The 21,393-nt window shown below is 56.0% G+C and overlaps 2 protein-coding genes across 12 annotated transcripts in view; both read right to left on the bottom strand.

Moving 5' to 3' along the window:
* Positions 1–1,438: 1,438 nt before the first annotated feature.
* Positions 1,439–6,506, bottom strand: ZBTB9 (zinc finger and BTB domain containing 9). Of its 2 annotated transcripts, none has more exons than XM_062185969.1 (2): positions 6,338–6,506; positions 1,439–6,088 (listed from the first exon to the last, which is right to left on the bottom strand). In XM_062185969.1, exon 2 carries the CDS (start codon positions 6,014–6,016, stop codon positions 4,598–4,600), a length of 1,419 nt encoding a protein of 472 aa, XP_062041953.1. In that variant the 5' UTR covers positions 6,017–6,088; positions 6,338–6,506; the 3' UTR covers positions 1,439–4,597. The 2 variants fall into 2 exon arrangements, with proteins under 2 accessions (XP_062041953.1, XP_062041954.1); XM_062185970.1 differs by having other exon boundaries at positions 6,272–6,357.
* Positions 6,507–8,388: 1,882 nt separating this feature from the next.
* Positions 8,389–21,393, bottom strand: part of SYNGAP1 (synaptic Ras GTPase activating protein 1) — a 29,339-nt gene continuing 16,334 nt past the window's right edge. For 3 of the 10 annotated variants that reach the window (XM_062185961.1, XM_062185967.1, XM_062185966.1), the window contains 10 exons: positions 21,142–21,286; positions 20,801–20,945; positions 19,054–19,290; positions 18,751–18,952; positions 18,402–18,580; positions 16,385–17,456; positions 15,818–15,991; positions 14,080–14,291; positions 12,982–13,072; positions 8,389–9,128 (listed from right to left, as the gene is read on the bottom strand). In XM_062185961.1, the coding sequence (XP_062041945.1) occupies positions 8,982–9,128; positions 12,982–13,072; positions 14,080–14,291; positions 15,818–15,991; positions 16,385–17,456; positions 18,402–18,580; positions 18,751–18,952; positions 19,054–19,290; positions 20,801–20,945; positions 21,142–21,286 (2,604 nt within the window). In that variant the 3' untranslated portion in view covers positions 8,389–8,981. Of the gene's footprint in view, positions 9,129–10,623; positions 12,176–12,981; positions 13,086–14,079; positions 14,292–15,817; positions 15,992–16,384; positions 17,457–17,801; positions 17,844–18,401; positions 18,581–18,750; positions 18,953–19,053; positions 19,291–20,800; positions 20,946–21,141; positions 21,287–21,393 lie in introns of those variants that run through there. The other 7 variants (XM_062185968.1, XR_009865486.1, XR_009865485.1 and 4 more) reach the window with 7 other exon arrangements.

Here is a 21,393-nt window from a genome sequence, read left to right as displayed (position 1 = left end):
CTTCCTTGACTTTTTACTTTCCCAAATCTCTATTATTAATCCATTAGAATGTCCTGCCTCCAAATATAATTTTAGTTTGCTTACTTCTCTCTGTATCTGCTCCCTTTACTCACCTCTTGTCTGCACTATTGAAATAGCATATTTGGAGGTCTAGTGCTATGGCAAAGTGGGTTAAGCTGCCATCTGCAGTACTGGCATCCCATATGGGCTCCAGTTCAAATCTCAGCTGCTCCATTTCCACTCCAGCACTCTGCTAATGCGCCTGTGAAAGCAGTGGAAGATGGCCCAAGTACTTGGGCTCCTGCACTCATGTAGAAGACCCAGAACAAGCTATTGGCTTCAGCCTGGCCCAGCCCTAGCCAGTTGGGGAATGAACCAGTGGATGAAAGATCTCTCCTCTCTGTAATTCTTTCACATAAATAAATATTTAAATAAATCAATATTTAAATTAAAAAAAAAAAACAAGGAATAGTTTATGTAGTTTCCCTGCTTGCATTCTTGCTTCCTAATGATCCAGTATTCACTCTGTAGCCACAGGAAATCTCTTCAACATGTGAAGAGATCATTACTCCGCTACTTAAAACTCTTTATTGTCATCAATTCTGCTTCCAAATCTAAATTCCTTTCCTGATCTGCACAGCTCTCCATGATCTGGCCCCAGCCTACCTTTCCAATCACACGTGTCATCCTTCTCCTGTAGCTCCAAGCCCATCAGTCTCCCTGTGAAGCAAACTAATTTTCTTTCCAGACTTTTCATCTACTAATCCTTTCCTAGAATCAACCTCAGTGGGCCTGGCATTGTTGTGAAGTAGGGTAAGCCTCCGCCTGCAGTGGCGGCATCCCATATGGGCACCGGTTCCAGTCCTGGATACTCTACTTCTGATCCAGTTTCCTGCTGCTGGCATGGGGAAGCAGTAGAAGATGGCCCAGGTACTTGGACCCCTGAACTCTCACGGGAGACCCAGAAGCAGCTCCTGGCTCTGGATCGGCCCGCTCCGGCCATTGAGGCCATTTGAGGACTTGAACCGGAGCCAAAATGGGATGCTGACACAATAGATGGTGGCTTTACCTGTTAGGCCACAGCACTGGCCCCTGCTCCACTTCTGATCCACCTCCCTGCTAACGCACCTGGGAAAGCAGCAGAGAATGGCCCGAGCACTCCCACGGTGGAGACCTGGAAGAGGCTCCTGGCTCCACCCTGGCCCAGCTCTGACAGTTGCGGCCATTTGGGGGGTGAACCAGCAGATAGATCTCTGTCTCTCCCTCTGTAGCTCTGCCTTTCAAATAAATAAAATAACAAAAAATCAAATAAATGTATCTTTTTTAAAAAAAAATATTTTATTTGAAAGGGAGACAGAGATCTTCTATCCACTGGTTCACTCCCCCAAATACCTGCAACAGCTCGGGCTGGGCTGGGCCAGGGGCCCAGAATTCCATCTGGGTCTCCCAGAAGCCATGGCAGGGACCAAGTACTTCAGCCATTATCATTCCCACCTCCTAGGATGCACAGTAGCAGGAAGCTGGATCAGAAGTGAAGCAGGCACTCCAATATGGGATGCAGGCATCTCAAGTGGCGCCTTAACCTTGCACCAAACACCTGCCCCTAAAGGATATTTTGGAAGCGCTCAGACTTCAAGGAAATAAGTATCTACCTAGCTAGTTTAAACCAGCTCTGCCTCTTAAAGAGAACCCAGGGTCCAGGTCCCTAGGATGCCTTCTGCTTTTTCATCAGTGCCTTCAACAAAGCAGGCAGTTATTAAAAAAAAAAAAAGGAATTTGTAAAGTTAGAAGGCAAAAAGTCTTCCAGGGTTTGTGACACACAATAGCAACAGTGGTAACATCTAATCCTAAGCATTACATGTCTCATCTTCTGTACAATATCCACACTTTACTTGATTTGATAAAAGTAACAGCACAGTGTTACAGGGATTGGAAAGCAGGATGAGGTGACGTTGGGCAGGCTCAATGACTTGAATATCCACTGAGTTCAGATGAGGCTTTAAGAAGCCCCAGATGGGGAACACACAGAGACTCCCTTGGGTGGGCCTCTTGCTGGGGGCCAGCCAGCACCCTCTCTCCACTCTCCTGGCCTCGGTCGTCAATTTCCCTTTGAGGATTCCACATCTACTTTGTCACCACGTTGGTGGGATCCATGATCAAGGTGCTCTGGCCAGAGGACGGACATGAGGCTGAGTTCTCTCCTGGGAAATTCTGAGATGAGAAACCAGAACCTGTGATCACTCTAGAACCTGTGCCCAGGGATCATCACTCCAAGGAGCCCGGTCTTGGAGCTGACCCTGGTCTTGTCCTTCCATTCCAGAACTACTCCATATCCTTTCGTAATCTCCATTTTGATTAGGTCAGAGTCAGTTCCCACGGCTTGCAACCAAAGGATCTTGGCTGCCAGGCTGTGTGCCAACAAGGGCTGGTGGGACTAGAGAAGATTCAAGGTGGGCAAATCCCTCCCTAACCCCTCTTCCAGTGCGTTCAGTCACTACCATGGTAATGGGACAATGATGGCTCTTTGGACAAGCAGACAAATCCCAATTAGGAGAATGCAGCTTCTCAGGCACAAAGTCACATTTCAGCCCTTGTGGGTGCCACATCTGCTCACTTTTTTTAAAGGATTTATTTACTGATTTAAAAGGCAGATTTACAGAGAAGCAGAGGCAGAGAGTCTTCCATCTGCTGGTTCACTCCCTAAATAGCCACAATGGTCGCAGCTGGGCCAATCCAAAGCCAGGAGCCAGGAGCTTCTTCCCAGGTCTCCCACACAGGTGCAGGGGCCCAAGCACTTAGGCCATCTTCTACTGCTTTCCCAGGCCATAGCAGAGAGCTGGATCAGAAGTGGAGCAGCCATTCGAACTGGTGCCCATAAGGGATGTCAGCACTGCAGGTGGTGGCTTTACCTGTTGCCACCGTGCCAGCCCCATCTAGTAACTTTTGAGAAACACATTTTGGGGAAGGTTGTCATCCCTGGCCCTATAGTCCTCACTTCAACTACTGTGTTTACTAGCTCATCACTTTAGCCACCCACTCCCATGGCCACACAGAAGTTACATTTGTGAAGCCCCAGGGGACCTATAAAAAGGGATTTTACTCAAGCTTCCTTTGTGGCACTGTAGTCACACTATCACTGATTTATCATACCACATTGTAATTAATTGTCACTTTGGTAGTAGCTGTGAGGTTTTCCAGGGCAGAGTGTTAATCAGGGTCTGATACAGTGTTTTGCACTAGATGTTTGTAGAATAAGCAATACAACACCCAAATATATGTAACACAGGAGGTCAGGGAATATTATAGGTAAAGATCGCGTGAACCAACCCCTTTAATAAAATACAGAGGACCAGTTAGGAAGTGCACATCACCCCACCCCAGGGAAAAAAATGGTAACAGTTCTGAAAAGTAAGCTAGGCTGCTTGCAGTTACTCAGAGGAAGGTCAAGGCCTAAATCCAGAGCAATGTTCTCTTCACCAGTGTGAAATCATCCAACTCTTCTCTCATCCAGAAAAGCTAGTACAAAATGCATCCAAGTCTAGCTCTGTTCTCACACAAATTATTCAATCTAGCCCACTGTCAGTTTAGATTTCAGGGCAGAGTTTATTAGAAGAAATTAGGCAATTAGGAAACTGTAGATTCCCCTCCCCCTAATTCCGATATCTACCCTTATACCTCTCCACAGAGGAGCTGTCTCTGTCACACATAGGTGGGATGGAGAGGGAGGTGGCGTATGGTCCCACTGTGAAGTTCCTCTAGTGTTCAGCATGTGCTGTCTCGGCCCTGAGCTCCTCCGACCATGGCAACTTGTTCAGAGAGTAGTCGCGCTACCCTGAGAGCATGTTAGGTCAGCTGCCATCTCCTGAGTTCAATGATCACATTCCAGTCACTGTGACCAAAATACGAGTTATTAGTTGTGGTCAAAGGTAGACAAGAGGCACTAATTGTCGAGGGAATACCCTCCATCAAAGAGGGTTCTGGGAATGACATATGGAATGCTCGGCTTAAAGTGCTCACTACAACATAAAAAAAAAAGTGTTGGGAAGGTGCCTACTGGTGAGAAAGCTAGGGACAATCTGAGGGAACAGAAGAGCACATAAGAACTCTGCTCACATCATTCCAGCTATGATGAGGGAGAGCAAAGTTTAGAGCTGAGTCTCAATTACTTGACCTCTGAATGAAACATATCCCTGACTGGAGACCAGCCCTTTAACTCCTCATGGAGACCGAATAAACACTGACCACTATGTATGTCTTTTTGCTGTTCATTGTTCCCTCACCAAATAGCCTTCTAATCTGAAACCTGGTTTCCTCAATGGATACTACCACTACAAAAAGGTCTACTATGGGCAAGTGAACAGTTTAAGAATGGTCTGCAAACTATTTTCCTGTAGGGTGGTTAGCAAAAACCTGAGGTGAGATGAGAAATCTGAGTTCCAAATCTGTCAGACTGAGGCCTACACCCAAGAACAAGAGATCCGTAACACATTTATCCACTTGGCATGATTATGAGATCCGGGTCTGGGGTAGCAAAGGGCACGAATCCGTCAGCAGCAATGGCTACCTTTTCCTACAAGTTAGTGGATGGCCTCAGCTGTCACTTGTAAGTCCAGTGGGCAGTGGCCCAACCCTGGCCCTTACACAGGTCTCGGTGACGAAGGAAACAGGCGTGGACCCGGAACCGACGGCCACAGTGGGGACAAGCGTGCAGGGCTCCGGCATGGGTCTTCATGTGCTCTGTCAGATGGTGCTTCAGTTTGAAGCGCTTATTGCAGATGCCACAGCCAAAAGGTCGAAGGCTGAAGGTCAGCATGATGTGGCGGTCACGCTTCGGCTTCACTGCAAAGCGCTTCCCACACAAGCAACCAAAGCGTTTTCCATCGGCAGGGGGTGCCCCGCCTAGCTTCACAGGACCGTGCACAGCCTGCCCAGCTCCCCCAGGCCCTCCACCGCTGGACAGAATTTCATTCCCATGAAGATCCACTGGTTTCCAGGATGGACCGCCTCCCCCAGATGTTGTCCCTACTCCTGAGGGCAATAAGAACCCCAGCTCCCCATTCCCCTCCGGGTCCCCTCCAGGAAATGCTTTGGTCTCCTCCTTTATTCCTCCAGACTGGGTTCCACCTCCTAACTCCTCCTTAGACTCAAAGGGTTCCTGCTTAATGTAGAAGATTTTAGGGGGCACTGCAGCAGGAGCGGCAGGAACCTCAAGTGGTGCATTTTCGCCCTCTGGCAGCCTGCGGGGAGTAGCAGATACGGGCAAGGCGAGGGATCCGTGAGGGCGGGGCAGACTCCCTGGTACCCTCTGAGGCTGGGGCGTCTGCGAGAGCGTTGCTGACCCCTGGCCCTCCTCGTCGTCTTCCTCCTCCTCCTCCTCCTCCTCTTCCTCCACCCGAATCTGTAACACCTCTCCCAGTTCACTCCCCTCCCCTCCGATGGGGCTCTCAGCAGGTCTCTCAGCAGGAGCGGAGGGCTGTGCTGGGGCCTGGAAAGGGGAAGAGCGGACGCACCAGCCTCCCGGAGAGGATGTGGTGGAAAGAAGCGCATGGTAGGAGGCGGCTCCGCGGGCTGAGATCCCACCACCCGAAGTCTCCAGCTCCTTAAGGATCTCCGAGCACTGGTCTACCACTTGCCACATCTGAAGGCCGCTGGCCACAAGGAGGTGAGCGGGGAGAGCATCCAGTGGCAGGCGGAGGTGCCCTGAATAAATGAGCTGCAGCAGCCCCTCGAAGGCATCGGCTTCGATGACGCTCGGGAGCGTGAGCCGTGGCGCATCGCCCAGAAGCAGCTTGTCGTGGAAGTAGGGAGAGGCGGCAGCCAGCACCGCCTTGTGGGCCCTGAGTTCCCGGCCCTGCACCAGCAGGGACACATCGCAGAACTTCCCCTCCAGTCTGTGGCGGTTCAGGGACTCCAGCAGCGCGGAGCTGTGCTGAGGGAACTCGATCTGGATTGTCCGCGGCGCTGAGCTGCACACCGCGGAGGGGGGCGCAGCAGGCAAAGGCGTCGAGGTCTCCATGGCCTCCTCGGAGATCCCAAAGGGTCGGGAAGAGGAGACGCAGCCTGGGGGGGAACCCACGTGAGAGGAAGGCTGTGGAGGAAAAGAGACGGGGTGCGGGGGGGGGGATGTCACACACGCCCCAGAAAACGGGAACTGTATCTCCGCAAACGAATGCCCCCCCTCCCACCTACATGTGGAAACTCTTCCGGCCAGTGACCGTGTCTGCATACCAGTCCCGCCCACCAAGAAGACAAAAACAAACAAAACACGAACCCCTGGTTTTAGCTTCCAGGCCTTGGGGAAGATGAGGAGGTCCTTCGGCTACCAGCCTAACCTCACCTGCTCGGGGTCGACTCCTGGCCCGGCGTTCCGTCCCGCTTCGCTTCACTCACTGTGCCCGCGCTGGCCAGCTCCCGGGTAGCCGCAGCCACGGGGATATCACGAGCCCCGGACCCCAGCCGACACGCCCCCGCCGTCACACACGCGGCGAGGCCCTCGCAGCCTCTCGGCAGCTACGGCGCCGTCTCGGGCCGGAAGCCACCCCTCCCTGCCGGACGCGGTCGCCGGGAGCGGCGGGCGGGGGCCACAACTGCAGCCAATCGGAATGGGGCGCCCTACAAGCCCTGTGTTGATTGGTTGCCCGGGCGAGAAGGGGCGGGCCGGCGGGAGGCGGGTGGGGGCGTCTCCGGGAGCGGCGGAGGGGAAGCCGTGGCTCCGGAGGCCGCAGCCCGGAGAGGGCGGGCCGCTGGCCGCCCGCAGCGCCGAGGTGCTGGGGAAGAGATGAAGTGGCGCCTTTGCGGGCTCACGTCACCTTGTGTCCCCCGGCCCGGCGAGCCAGGCGTTGCCGTCCTCGGTGTCCGGCCGGGGAACCCGCAGTGCTGGGCCTGGAACTCAGATTAGCTGAGGCGCCGAGCGCTTCCCTGCAGTCCGCACGGGATCGTTTCCTTCACCAATTAAACTAAGCCAGCTTCGTTCTGGGTTCTCTTTTATCCCATCCTCTTTGCTCCTGGGGTAAGTGCAGCGGCGGGTGCGAGTCGGCTGGACTGGGGAAGTCTGGGCCGGACAGAACCCTCCCCGCGCCCAGCGTCCTGTCCTCGCGGGGCAGCCTTCTGTGCGGAGACCGGCGTCGGGCAGGGGTGTCGGCTTTCCTTCCAGGCTGTCCGCTCCCTCTCAACAAAGTAAAAGTCCGTCCCCCCGCTGATCCTCCCGGAGAGCCCAGGCTAAGAAAGGCGGCACAGCGATAAAAGAACAATCTCCGTTTATTAAACATGATTTTTCTGTTTCACCACACACTCCAGAAAAAAAGGAAATGGGGCTGGGAGTGGAGAAAAAGGGGCAGCGGTGGGGGATAGAGAAGGCTGGGAGTGGGTTGGGGAGGGAGAACGAGAAAACAAAATAAAACGGGTAGGAAGAGCATCTCCCTACCCTTAGGTGGCGGGGGGGAGGGGGCCAGGAAGCTCTGTACAGGGGGGTTGCCCCCAGCCCACACACACACACCCCGGATATGTACAGTACAAACCCCAGATAATTACAACAGCCAAAGAGGAGAGGAGGAAGGGGCAGGAGAGGGGAAGGCTGAGGTGGGGAAAGCGGAGGGAAGGGCACAGGGATAAAATTTCACATATTTACAACTTTTATATAAGTATAAATTTGGCCCCGGCTGGGTGTATGTGTGGAGGGGGATGGGACTGAAGGGGAAATGTCCATACAAAAGAAAGAGGGGAGGAGTCTGGGAAAAGTCTCAATACCAAACGCAAGAAGGGATGAGGGGACAAGGCTGGGTAGGGGACAGCAGTCAGGGAGGAGGGGGTACCAAGGAGGGGCTTCTTCCCTCCCATGGCCTACCCACCCCAAACCCCATCCATCCTACCTCCCCTATCCCGCCAGAGAGCTATGTACAGAGAAACACCGAAAAATTGTGGAGCTGGCGGGAGGGAGAGAGGTGGAGGGAGATTGGGGGGGGGGGGAGGATGAGAGGGAAGCCCAGCCCTGTCCTACCTCCCCCAGGGGACAAAGTCATGGAAGGGGAGCCCCCCAATACCCCTCCTCCAACACAGGTCCCCCCACCCTGGGGGAGAGAGACATGGCTTTTCCTAGAGTAAGTTCCCCCCTCCCCCTGGGAGTAGAGACCAAGAGAGAGGGGAGGGGTTGGGGGGAGGGACTGTGTATGTCAGTGTAGGGCAGATCAACAGGTCTGTCCTTCCAACATACACACCCTCCTAAGCCCTACCCCCTCACCCTAACCTCAATTCCACCCCACCCAACACACTGGGGCAGGGGGGGGCATAAGCCCCCTCACCCCGCTCTGGGACCAGCCGAGAGCAGATCAGGTGTGGGAAGAAAGGGAGACAACTCCCGTTCCCCCCTTGCCGCCCCCTCCCTGCCCCGGTGGCCCCCTCCACCCATCGGGTTCTGGGTGGGGAGGGAGTAAATTTAAGAGTGGTGGGAGGAGAAGGAGTTTGTGCGTGCTGAGCCCCCCCAGACGCTCCTGAGAAATCAAGGGGTAATAGGGCCCCCTCACCCGGGGTCCCCTCCCCATAACAAGGGGGGCAGGGGAGGCCAAAATGGGGCGGTGGAGGGGAGTTAGATTGTCAGCTCTGGTTACTGCTAAAAAATCACCCTGAAGTTGAAAGTTTGGAGGTGCCGCACCCCCAGGGTGGGGGTGAGGGTCTGTCCCCCAGTGCTCAGGGGAACGATGAGGCAGAGGATGGGGATAGCACCCCGAAGTGAAGGGGTCTGTGTAGGGTAGGCATGTGTCCTGGGCGAGGGTCCCTGGGGGGTCAAAGGGGGCAGCACCCCGACAGGAAGGAAAAGAGGGCGCTCTCCCTCCTGGAAATGGTGCGGTGGGGGTGGGGGATCCGGGCCCCCAAGGAGCCATTCAGGGAGGCAATCCTGCTGTCCCTCGGTGCCGTCCAGTCCTGGTGGTTGGTGCTGTTAGGGGTGGGGTGCGTGGGGAAGGAGAAGGTCTGTGATGCTGGGTGGGCTAGTGGTCTGCGGTGTTTCGGAACTCGCCGTTCTCCGTGATCTGCAGCCGGGGTGGGGGAGGCGGGGCTGGGGGGGCCAGGCCGTTCCAAGGTGGGGCCAGCGTCACACGCGGGTTTGTTGGACCCAAGGGGGGAAGCTGCCTCTCCTGCAAGACACCAAAGAGGAGAGCGCGGACTTATTGAGACGCTTCGCGGGGGCCTGGGTGCTAGCCCCCTTAGCAGTAGCCTCCCCCACAGCCAGCCCACTCCACAAGCCAGGGCCCACCCCCCACCCTCCAGAGCAATCCCTACCATCTTCCTGTTTTGTTTCTCACCTGCAGGAGCCTCTGGGGGGTGTGTGTGTGTCAGGAAGAGAATCTCCACCCCAGAAGCCTAACAGGGGCCTTCACACCAGGAAGCCAGCTCAAAGCTGAAAGCTGCTGCCTCACCCCCAACCTCAGCCCTCTTAGCCTCACCCCCTCCCCGCCCACCCCCACTCCCAGGTAGGCATACGGTATTGAGGAACAAGGGGAGGCAGTACAGCCAAACCTCATTAATCCAAACCCCTGTAGGGTTGGAATTTTTTCATAATTTGGAAAAAAAAAAAAAAAACACCATGCCTGCGTTTTCCTTTATTTATGAAGAAAGGGTGTGCTCTGTAAATGAGTGGTGGAAATATGTCTGTGGGAGGGGCTATTGAACCGATAGTAGAAAACAGACTTTTCAATCCTGTTCATGAACGCATGCTAAGGGCCTGAGTGGAACGAGCCTTGTTCACCAAGTGCTACTTACTGTATATATTTTGAAGACATGCATTTCATTAACTAGACACTGTCATTCAGTTTTGTCACTTATTCAGAGTGGCCATCTTCTCAAATATAACATTCCAAATTAGAGAGGTTTAACTGCACTGGGAGGAAAGGAAGGGGATTCAGGGCAGTGATGTGGGAAGGGAACACTCTAGTGGGAGGCTGGTAGAAAGGCCTAGGAGCTTCTACAGAGTCGCAGCAGGCCCCAATCTGCATCCCCGGGAAGCAGATTCTGCCTTTGTCCCTTTCCACCCCCACCTTCCTCTCAGTCCTTCTCCCAGAGCTCCTAGTTAAAGGACCAGAGGTTCCAGACCCTCCTCCCACCCCTGGTCCTATCTGCGTCACCTCCTATGGCTCCTGGACTCATTTCTGGCTCCTACCCTCAGCCTTACCTTCTGTTCCTCTGCTGGGAGAGAAGACAGCCATCTGAATGCCCTTACACTTCTGGTCACTCACTCGGATTTTTTAAAATTCAAGCTCTGTGCCAGTGTTGTGGCAGAGTAGGTTAAGCCTCTGCCTGTGGCACCGGCATCCCTTATGGGCACCGCTTTGAGTCCCGGCTGCTCCATTTCAGAGCCAGCTCCCTGCTAATGGCCTGGGAAAGCAGTGGAAGATGGCCCAAGTGCTTGGGCCCCTGTACCCAGTGGGAGACCAGAAGAAGCTCCTGGCTCCCGGATCCTGGATCCTGGCTGCAGATCGGCCCAGCCCTGGTCGTTGTAGCCACTTGGGGAGTTGAACCCGCAGATGAAAGACCTCCCTCTGTAACTCTGCTTCTCAAATAAATAAATCTTTAAAAAAAATTCAAGTTCAAAATTAATTTTAAATTAATGGCTGAGTTGCCAAGGGACCGGTCCCTACAAATGGTTTAGAACCAATGTTAAAATTCTTTCCTGGGCCCTAGGAGCCTTAGGCCTGGCAAAATATCTATGCCTGACCTATCTCCAGAGGATACAGAAATATTCCAAGTCAGGTTGCCCAGGGCAGCGCTCTCTTCCATCCCGGGGCCACAGAGCTCACCCCTCAGAAGGTCGCCCAGACTCCCGTGTTAAGCAAAGCTGCCCTGTCTGCTTGCTGGTAGCTCACACACTGCAGTCAGGGAGCGGAAATTACAGATGGTGTCTGAGAACGGCAGGGAGCAGAGGGAGAGCCCCTACGGGTCCCCTCCCGAGGATGAGGCACGCAGGCATGCCCCCTACACCCCCATGGACCCAAATTTAGAAAGTAGATAAATTAGGGTACCATTATTCATTTTACAAAAGAATTCACTGCAGGAGTCCTTTGAATGGTAGGGTCCCCTGGTGCCTTGTAGCATCTGTTTACAGATTGCTGACTACTTTGACAGAGAGACTGGGCAGGCAGAGTTAAAATTACAGTGTGAGGAGCCACTGCCCACTGCAAATCAAACCTGCAGAAAACAAAGCATCTCAGAAATGACGTGTGGCTGACAGGTTCCCAATTACTGGCTTTTTAGCTAGGATTAGTGTCCGACAGGCCAGGGGGTGGTGAGAGAGGGGGCGTGAGCTCTGACAGAATGGAGAGGTTACTGAACGTGCTGTGGCTGGCATCTGCCCGGGAATCAGCATGGCTCCCTGGCCCCGATGGTCTGAGCTGGGAAGACATCTTCCCCCAGGCCACATGGGCAGGTCTACGTCCTAGGGTCTGTCCAAGGTTCCTTTCTTGTTCCTCCTTGTTCCACCCACACTGCTTACGGTTGCGACATTCCCACAGCATTTTTTCCTAGCCTCCCCCAGCCCCAGTCTCCCTGAGTTAACTGCCCACTAATTCCCATCCATTGAGGGCTGATACAAACCTCAGTGCCTCTGCCTCACGGAGGAGGAAGAAAGAGGTGAGGCGTGGAAAGGAGGCGGGCTACAGAACCAAGGTTAGGAAAGGAAGAAACCCCAACCTACCTGCTGCAGTTGGCACAGCCTCTACAGCCAGGGCCTCCCAGCCCATCATCATCTCCACCCCGTCACCCCACCCATCCCCAAGGACACTCTGGTGAAATGGGGGGTGACAGACATACACTGGCGAGGAAGAGGATTTGGAGTTAGGAGGAGGCTGGGAGGGTGGGCGTGACCTTCAGAGGAAAGGGGGTGTAACCTGTGAATGCGCTGGGTCCATCTAGGGTCAGGCTCTCAGTGTGGCTAGGGCACTGCTGTAGAGTCTGGGACGCAGCAGCAAGTGCTCTCTGTGAGTGCTGTCTTGGGAGATGGGTCTGTGCAGTGTCAGGAGGGTGGGGTCTGCGAGGCGCTCTTGGTGTGCAGGCAGCAGTGAGGGGGTGAGGCTCTGCAGAGTGGTAGGGGAGTGGGCTTCACGACCAACCTGCAGTGGTCCGGAGTCACCTCCCCCTGTGTCTTCCGCCCGTGGTCAAAGCGGAACCAGGAGAATTACCTGATGAGGAGCTGCAGGGGGAAAGAGTGGGGTCATGGGGTCAGGAGCCTCGGTGGCAGTGGTGGGGAAGCCTGGCGGTCAGAGCACAGGAAGGAGTAGTATGGGAGGGAAAGAGCAGAATTTTGGGAATGCAGGAGTTAGGGTGCAGAAGGGCTGGCAAGAGGAAAAGGGTGGGCAGCAGGGGGCTGGAAAGTGAGCCAAGTAGAGGGGAAGGCAGGCCCAATGGAGGCTGAGGGTCGGGGAGCTGAGGGCGTGGGAGACCTTCCAGATCTCAACAGTGAGTTGGAGTAAGCTACGCAGGAGCTGCCAAGGAGTCAGGAGAATTGGGGAGCCAAAAGAACAGAGGTCACAGGACTCCCAGTCTCCAGGAAGACTCTCTGGAGCCCCGGGAAACTACAGTTCATCCTGCTCTGTGCACCATTCTAGCCCTCCAGGCCCAAGGAAAGCACAGACAACGCTAACCCCCCTGCCTTGAACAGGAGTAGGCAGAGGAGGGGCAGGGGCTCAAAGATCGAGGTGAAATCCGGAGAAGAGAGGCTGAGGTTCTGGCCGAAGGTCCAGAGACGCGGACAGGAAGGCAAAGTGGGGCAGGAAGGGGCAGGAAGCGGCTGACGCTGCCAGGAGTGACAAAGGCACAAACGATGGGATGAAGATGGGGTCACTAGGGGACTGCTGGGAGCAGCCAGTGGACAAATGGAGGACAATGGGAGAGACAGATGGCGATGGGGCTGGGGTGGCCGGTGCAGTGAGTGCACGAAGGACAGTGGGATGGATGGGGATGGGACACGGAGAAGATAAATGACATTGTAATTTCCACCTGAGCGTCGAGCAGCCTCTTCTTGGGTTCGGGCAGCGGCTCAGCCATGGCGGGGTGGTCCCGGCGCAGCTCCTCCTCCACCAGCATCAGCCTGAAGGGACGGGCTTCAGTGGGGTTAGTGGCGGGCACGGGCTTGGGGCCTGCCCACCGGACTCCTGATCCCCACAGCTCTCTGGAAAGGCCTCCGGCATCTTCTGCTCCCCACCCCCCACTGTCGTGACCCCAAAGACTCCTCGCTAGGCTCCTGCTCTCTACCTTCCTGTCAGGGACCCTCACACACTCTGTGCCCCAGAGATCGCCACCTCCTAGACACCCCCAGCCCTCTGTCCCCTTTCCCTAGGCACTGCGTGGCTGAGGACAGGACCCCTGCTCCCGCATGCCCCCTCACTGAGCACAGCCATCCCCGGACCAAGAGGCGTCTCCCTGCCTCTGCCGACGAGTTGCATGGGGATTTCTCATCAAGGACAACAACTCAGAGCTGTGGTTTTCAGAAATCTATCAAGTCAAGAAGCCCTTTTCTTCTAATTAAGTCTTAAAAATACATTTAGAATGGATCAAAACGCAGCTGGCTCTGGCTGGAGGGGGGCCCATGGTTCCCCTGCCCCACTCTCAGGATAACTGACCTCCCTTGCTGAGAAACCTCCTTTGGAGCCTAGGGATTGGCACAAGCTGAAAGACCCTTTCTAAGGGAACACTGTTCCAAGCCTGGAGAGGGAAGGTCTGCCCAGTATGGGGGTGCAGGGGCCACTCTGGCTCGGGATGCCTGTCTAGCTTTGAGGTGAACATCACAGACAGGGTTGAGAACTAGCAGCGGGAATCAAAGCCTAGGCTGAGTTCCAGACAAAGTGATGGCTGGACAGTAACAGGTTCAGAAGTTACTCGATCAGGAGGGAGCTCAGGGTGCAGTACAGGGGCACTTAACCCATGGAGCAAGGGGTCTCTCCCCCATCTGATGGTGGGTGAATGGCTGGCATCCCTGGGAGGAGGGCAACAGGCTCTCCTAGTGGTCTCCTGAGTTTGGGGCGGGGGCCTCAGGAGCAGCTCACTCACTTCACACTTAGGCTCTCCCTTGCTACCCCTCCCCGGGCCGCCCCTCACCTGCCAATGATGCTCTTGATCTGTGAGTCCTTCTCCACCTGCTGCTGCCTCAGCCTCTTCTCACTCTGCTCCAGTCGGGCCTGGTACTGCATCAGGATTTTGCTGGTCTGTTCTTCCTGGGAGAGCAGCCTCCGCTCATATTCTTCCAGCTTCCGGTTGGACATGTGTAGCCGCTCCTTCAGTGAGTGGATCTCCTCCTCGTACTCCTTCACCTGCCCGCCGGGCACACGACCCCGCACCATGAGGAGCACTCCTGCCCCGATCCTCCCCAACCCAGCCTCCTTCCCTGTCTGCCCAGCACAGCCACTAACTACATGGTAAGGGGCAGCCAACCCTTTCCCTGCCTGCCGGTCACAGCACACACCTGCTTTAGCGGGTGTGAGACTCACTCAACATGGAGCAGGATCCCAGACCTGCACGCCCTGAGAGGTACACATGGCCCTCGCCTGTGCATCGGGGCACTTGAGGACCTCACAGTACCCAGAAATGAAAGATAAAGTGACTCCCCAACCCCAAGCCAGGCCACAGAGCACATGAGGAAAACAGGAAGAAAAGACACTGCATGGCGGAGGCAGGTTCTGCCTACCTGTGACTCCCTCCTTGGCTGCATCCTGAGGATCACGAATGTTCCAGTGAACCCCAGGCTGAGAATCTAGTATTGCTTCTCTGTTAGTAACAAACCCGGGATTCCAGGGCTGCCTGAGTCGGAAGAGTCATTTTATCTGCCCTACTGGCTCCGAGTCTAGAGTTGTGCTAATACAGTAGCCACTGTCTCTGTGCAGCTGTTTGAAACCTAGCTCCTGAATGGCGACCAGCCACAAGTGGCCAGCAGTCTCCCGACTGAACAGTGTGCATTTTCATCACTGCACAAAGTTCTACTGCCAGTAGCTAGTCTAGAACCTTTGCCAACAAGGATTCCTCACCTGAAGTACAGAGCAGAAAAAAAGATGCAAGAGATTTTCCCATTCTCTGAAGATACAGAATCAACCTTGCTCTAGAGACAGGGTGATGGGAATTCATTGCGTATAATGGCCAACTTGGGACAGCAGGGCTTAATTTTCATGGAACTTGCTGGACCAAGTCCACCTAAATCAGTCCCAAGGTCTCCTATGCTCAAAGAACCCCCCTGGGTAGCCTCTTTCCAGCCCCCCATCTTGGGTATATATGCTTTACAGATGATCTAATCCCAGCAGCGCCCTCTTCCTCAGTGCCCTCAGAGCAACAGTGTCCCCAGGTAACTCGGTGAAGTTACCTGTGTGTGTCCCAGGTCTTTGGGTGCTGCTCAGTCTCTGGACGGCCTTTCCACTTGACCAATGCCTACTGGTTTCCAACATGCAGCCCCTGCCTGTTGCCACCAGTACAACTGCAACCCCTTTTGCCCCTGCTCAGTCTGTGAGCTCTCACTGCTACTAAGGCAAATCTTCCATTCCTGAGCAGCCAGGAGCCAGGGCTCAAGTTCTCCCTGGGGAAGAATGTGGCAGCAGGTCTAAAATAGAACATCCCCCCTCCCCCGAGAGTCTACGGCATGTATAATGGCCAAAACAGAGCTGAAACGGGCTTTTAACGGATTGCGTCTCTCTGGTCTCCTTTGACGCACTAACGCCTTCCCACAAGAGGGGATCAGATCTGTCTTTTCTTTCCACCATGGCTACCTGGGCCCACCTGCCTCCCCTGGAAGTGACTCCAGGTCTCCCATGGATAACAGGAACACCTGGGACTTGGGGGGGCAGGCGCGTACCCTATCCAGCCGGCTCTCATCCATCGATTTTGAGTACTCCTTGAGCTTGTACTCTTCCCGCTCAATGTGGGCACTCTCGATGTCGGCTGACAGGTGCGGCATGTTGGAGACCCAGGCCACTGTCCGCTCCGAGGCTGGCATCGTGGGGTTCAGTGTGGACGGTGTCTGAGAATGCTGGGACAAGCCAAGTTGGAGGCAAACAGGGCAGAAGGGTAGGGGAAGGCAGGGTGCCATTTAGAGAGAGAACACAGCCAAAGGAGGTTGTCCCATGTTCCCCTGCTGCAGCCTTATCACCTCTGAATGCTACAGTGGTGACTCAGCACGTCTGCCCTCTAAAGAGACAGTGCTATGAGGGCGGGGACCTTAGCCTGGCATTCAGGCCGTATCCACGGTGCCTAGAACAGCATACAGGCACCCCCCCACACACACTTGTTTAATGAATGAAAGGAGATGAAGAAATTTTAAATTCAGACCATAGACTGTTCCCTCCCTCCCCCCTCCCCCACCCCATTCTTTCTTCCCTTCCTGCTCTTTGCCCACTCCCCCCTTCCACCTGCCCTCACCTACCTGCTTGGTGATGGAGGGCTTGAGCCCCCCACCCCCTCCGCCACCGCTGCCCCCGCTGCCCCCAATGCTGCCCTCCTTGCTGAGGCTCTGTTGCCGTGGGCGAGCGGGGCCGTAACTCGGCTCTGGGGACTGCAACAGATTCCCGCTGGACGGCCGGGGTTTCTGAGCAGCGCTGACTGTCAACTGCTGGGACTTGCCCCTCTGCAAAGGAGGCGGCTGGCCTCCGCCACCCCCACCACTGCCCCCACTGCCCCCACCTCCAGGCCCTGAGGGGGCTGGCCTCTGGGGACCAATGGTGATCTGGGGAGGGGACAACATGTGCTGCAGGTTGTCCTGGAGTGAGAGCTGCCGACGGGTGAAGTCAGTGCCAGAGGGTCCAAACTCATCACTGTAGCTGTGGCTATGAAGGATGGAGGCCGCGGGGGGCTTGGGGACCCCTGAGGAGAGATCCTCACTCTTGCTATAGCCATGGAATGGGGCGAAGGTGTCCCCAGGGGGCTCTCCGCCTCGGTGGTGGTGATGGTGGTGGTGATGGTGATGGGAGGAGGGTGGGGCATGGCCACCGCCCCCTCCATGGCCTGCTGGGGGGCCTGGCCCATCGGCAGCCATGTGGAAGAGAGGGTTCTGGAAGGACAGGGGGATGCGCAGTTGCTGAGCAGGGACACCATCCGTGGTGACACCCATCTGGCTGAGACGCATGCCAGCTGCTGTGATGGACGAGCCACTCCCCTGCGAGAGGCGTCCAGGAGGTGCAGGCCGCAGCCCCAAGGCTGCCGTCAGAGAGGCCTGGCTCGAGTGCAGCAGGTCCCCAACAGCTGCCAGGTTGGAGACGCTGCTGCTGTTGAGGCGGCCGCCAGGCCCATCGCCCTGCAGGTCCAGCATGGACACACTCTTGTTGACGCTCAGCATCTTCTGCTCTGGCTCCGTGATGTCTGAGCTGCTCGTGCAGTACGCTGGCGAAGAGCGTGCCAGGGGTGGACGGCTGACGTAGAACAGGTCTTTACCACCACCCGGTGGTGGTGGGGGCGGCTTTTCCTTGGTTGGGGAGGGGAGGCGAGCCATGTCCATGGAGCTGTCGGAAGGGAAGGGGCACACAAGCAGGAGGTAAGGCCAGGGCTGCTGCGGTCTGGCACAGGCCTTGAGGTGAAAAATGGGACCCACGAGGGCAGGGCTGCGAGCTGGCGGCGGCAGCCCTGAGGAAGGCAGGTGGGCCACGGGAAAGGACGAGGCCCCTCTGGGAAGGGCTGAGGCCCAGAGGAGGGGAGGGGGGCAGAGAGGAGGGATGAGGGGCAGGCCTGGGCAGATGTGGAGGAGATGAGGTGCGCCGAGAAGGAGAGAGGAGGAGGCCGAAGGCCGGCGGAACGGGAGGGAGCCAACAGGAGAGGAGAGCAGGGCGGGGGAGGGGAGAGCCCCTCACCTGTTGAGGCCTCGAGCCATGAAGGACTGAAGGTCGATGGAGCTGGAGAGAGATGGAAAGAGGGGCGAGCACAGACAGAGAAGGAGAGAGGTGTGGACGAATGGAAGGCGTGGCAGGAATGGTGGGTTGGGTGTGGTGTCATGGAGGGAGAGACACGGGCAAAGGAACAAGTGGGGTGGTCATCAATATAATCAGCAGCCGAGGCCCACATGCGGTGCGTGCCCCCTCCCTGTCGGAATGGGTGCTGGGGCTTGGGAGGCCCCTAGGCTTCCAAGTGTTTCTCCTCCAAGTGCGGATCCCGGGGAGGACACAGGTGTTTGGCTATTTGGACACCACGTGGCTGAACCAGTATGTGATGTCTGAACTTCTGTCTGGGTGAGTAAAGGGACAAAGCAGCGGGGATCCCCGAGGTTTTCAACTAAGCTGGGAGCAGGAGGAACCTGGCACTGCACCTGGGTGCTCACCAGCCTCCCTACCACTTTCCCCAGAGAACCTGCTTCTTTTTGCTTTCTTTTAGGTCTGAGAGAGATGCATGTGGGGCACAGGGAGGGGGATGCAGAACAGGAAAGACAGGGCTCCCGGGGGATCCAGGGTGCTCACCTGTTGAGGTCCCGCATCATGTAGCCCTGCATCTCGGCTGACGGTCCCCGCAGCACCACAGGTTGAGGCCGGGGCCGCTCACTCTGGCGGCTCGGCTGCCTTTGGATGTTGGGGTTCCTCAGAGCTGTGCTGATGTCATTGAGGAGCCGGGGCAGTGGGCCGAGCTTCAGCAGGGCTTCCTGAAAGGGTGAGACTGTTACGTGGGGCTAGGGGCTAGCCCCGAGAGGGCCGCAGAGGATGCAGGAGAGGGTGTCTGAGCTGGGGAGGGGTGGCGTGCAGAGGGTAGTTTCTCGGGGCACCGGAGCCGCCGGAGGCATCCGGGGACAGGGCAGAGGAGGTGTGTGCTGACCTTGCTGAGCTGGGGCAGCACCTCCCAGAGCAGGGCATGCAGTGTGGAGAGCTCTCGGCCCAAGTCGATGTAACCCTCAAAGCTGCTGCTGTTGGTCAGCGTGTCCAGGTTAGAGATCTCGTATAGAAACTGCTGCATGGAACCCCACTCCAGCTCCAGGAACTCATTCATGAATCCCAGGAAGTCCTCCTTTGAGGTAAACCTGACCAAGGGATCCCGAAGGCAGAGGTCACACACTTACGCAAGGCCTCACGCCCACCCATCTAGGGTCTCCCTCCAAGGGCCTCAGGAAGCGTCCCTCACTTGGAAAAGTTGGCCAGGTTCTGGATGACCTTGGCGATGAGGGTAAGGGTTCGTGAGGTCTGCTCATCTGGGTACTCTTGCATGAGCCCAAAGAGACTGGGCGACATAATGGCTGGGCAGAGGAAGCGCAGGAAGAGCGAGGCGCTGATCAGCCTGTCTGCGATGTCCTCCCGGCCCCGCTCTGCGCACCGCAGCCGCCAAGACGCAAACACCTCCTTCAGCTCCCTCGGGAACACGCTGAGGGGAAGGGGTGGGAAGACAGAGAGAGAGAGAGAGAAAGAGAGAGACCGGGACTGAGCCCCAGAGACCCTCAGCTTCCAGGGAACATGCTGAGGGGGGTGGTAGGAGGTGAGGGTGTGGAAACAGAGGTGAGAGAGACAGGGAAGCAGGGACAGGGGAGGGAGACGGAAGGCTGCTGGAAGAAGAGGCCATGGCAGAGGGCAACAGACAGATTTGGGAGAGAGAAATGGAGCGGAGGAGGGAGGGCGCGAGAAGTGGAGGGGAGAGAGACAACGTGGGAGAGAGACGGAGGGGTGTGTGAGAGAGACAAGGAGAGGGAGGAGAAGAAAAACAGACACCGGGGAGAGACAGAGATGGGAGAGAGATGGAGGGTCACTTGAGGTACAGGGAGCTCGGACCCCCCAACTCTTCTGGATTCCAGGGAAATGGGGATGGAGGTGCCCCAGGCATGATCCCCAGTCCCCGGAATGGCTCAGAGCTCAGCCCCACCCTCTCCCAGTTCCCCTTCGATGTCCCGTGACACCTTAAACTTCACTAGTGTAAAACAGAGCTCACTGTCGCCCCCACACCTCCAACTGGCTCCTCCTCCTGACTTTGCCGGTTCTGTCATTGAGACCCATCTCCCAGTCACCAGCCTCTCGGTCTCCGGAGTCATCCTGACTTCCAGCAGACCCGCCCCTCCTTTCCAATCTGCTGCCAATTCCTGCTTACCTTCCCTCAGCAGCCCCTTGGGACTTTTCCCATCACTCTCCTGCCCACACTCACTCAGGATCTGATTTTCATGCCTAACCCACTAAAAACAGCCCCCGATGGCACAGACTTTACTCTGCCCGCTCCGGTCAACTCCCCACTGCACTCTGCTTAGGGACTAGTGTTCTCAATCAAAAACACGTTCTTCCTGGCACCAGCACCTTTAATGGCATCCCATGACCTGCCGGTGAACTCAAACTCCTTACACCTGAGGCCTACCAAATCCTAACTACACCTCCCACCCCATCCAGAGGTCTCTGCCGCCACTCTGCAGTATGAGTTATCTACTCTGTTAAAACTGTTCTAATTGCTGTTCCCTGAAAGCTCCAAGGCCTTCTCACCTGCACGCCCATGGCAGTCCCATAACCTGTCTCTGAAACGTCTTGCTTGCTCACTGTGTCTGTCCATCAGGACCTAACCCGGTCTTCAAAGGCCAGCCCAGGAGCACCTTTTCCTTGCTTATCTCCAAGTCCTGCCTCATCTGACCCTATGTTGTGTGAAAGGACCCTCACTTGACACCAACACATACTAAAACGGTTCTGTGGCTTTTAGTGTGTCCAATTCATCCCTACTCATTCTGAGGGAAGCCCTCCAGGGGCAGGGACCAGGCCCCATTCACCTGTTTGCACTAGGTACCCAGAACAATGCTTTGCCTACAACTGGTGCTCAACCTTCTTGGAGGATGGACAGATGGATGAACAGATAAACACACAACTCCCCCGACCCCGGCCCCCCAGCCCAGCGTTCCCAGTCTCACCAATGAGAGTTGACCACCTTGCACAGGGCCAACTCACAGCACATCCGCAGGTTGGCCTGGTGCTCTGCCAGACTGGACGCCGTGCACTTGATGGGGTCCACCTCACAGTTCTCCTCAGACTCATACAGGGCACGGATGAACTCCCCTGGGGGTGGGGGCACAACAGGCAGTAGTCATGCTTTTCCATGGCAGGGCGGGGGCTGACTGTGCTGAGGGGACTATACGATCAGGTGGTTGGGGCCCTGAGAGAGGTTGGAGTTGGGATGTGGCCTAACCAGGTTCAGTGGTGGACTGGGGATCTGGTAGGTTTGGGAAGGTAAGGGACTGAGGGTGGGCCATACCAATGGCATCCTTGAGGTATTTCTGACCAATCAGTCTCATGTACTCTTCTATGGCTTTAGTGGCGAGCGTGTTCTCGCGGAATATGAGGTGCTCCCGTTCCATGAACCGGTCTACCTCAGACATGGCCATGTCTGAAAGGAAATCCTGGAGCCCAGGGAAATCCAAAGTCAGCCTCAGTACCCAATCTCTTAAATTTGCACCGTCCGCAGGCCCCCCAACACCACCACCAAACCAAGTATCCATTCCCAGGT

The sequence above is a fragment of the Lepus europaeus genome, chromosome 3 (genome assembly GCF_033115175.1).
Source record: "Lepus europaeus isolate LE1 chromosome 3, mLepTim1.pri, whole genome shotgun sequence".
Lineage (NCBI taxonomy): Eukaryota > Metazoa > Chordata > Mammalia > Lagomorpha > Leporidae > Lepus > Lepus europaeus.
Note: the sequence above shows the minus strand (reverse complement) of the source record. Positions and strands in the feature narration are given on the sequence as shown.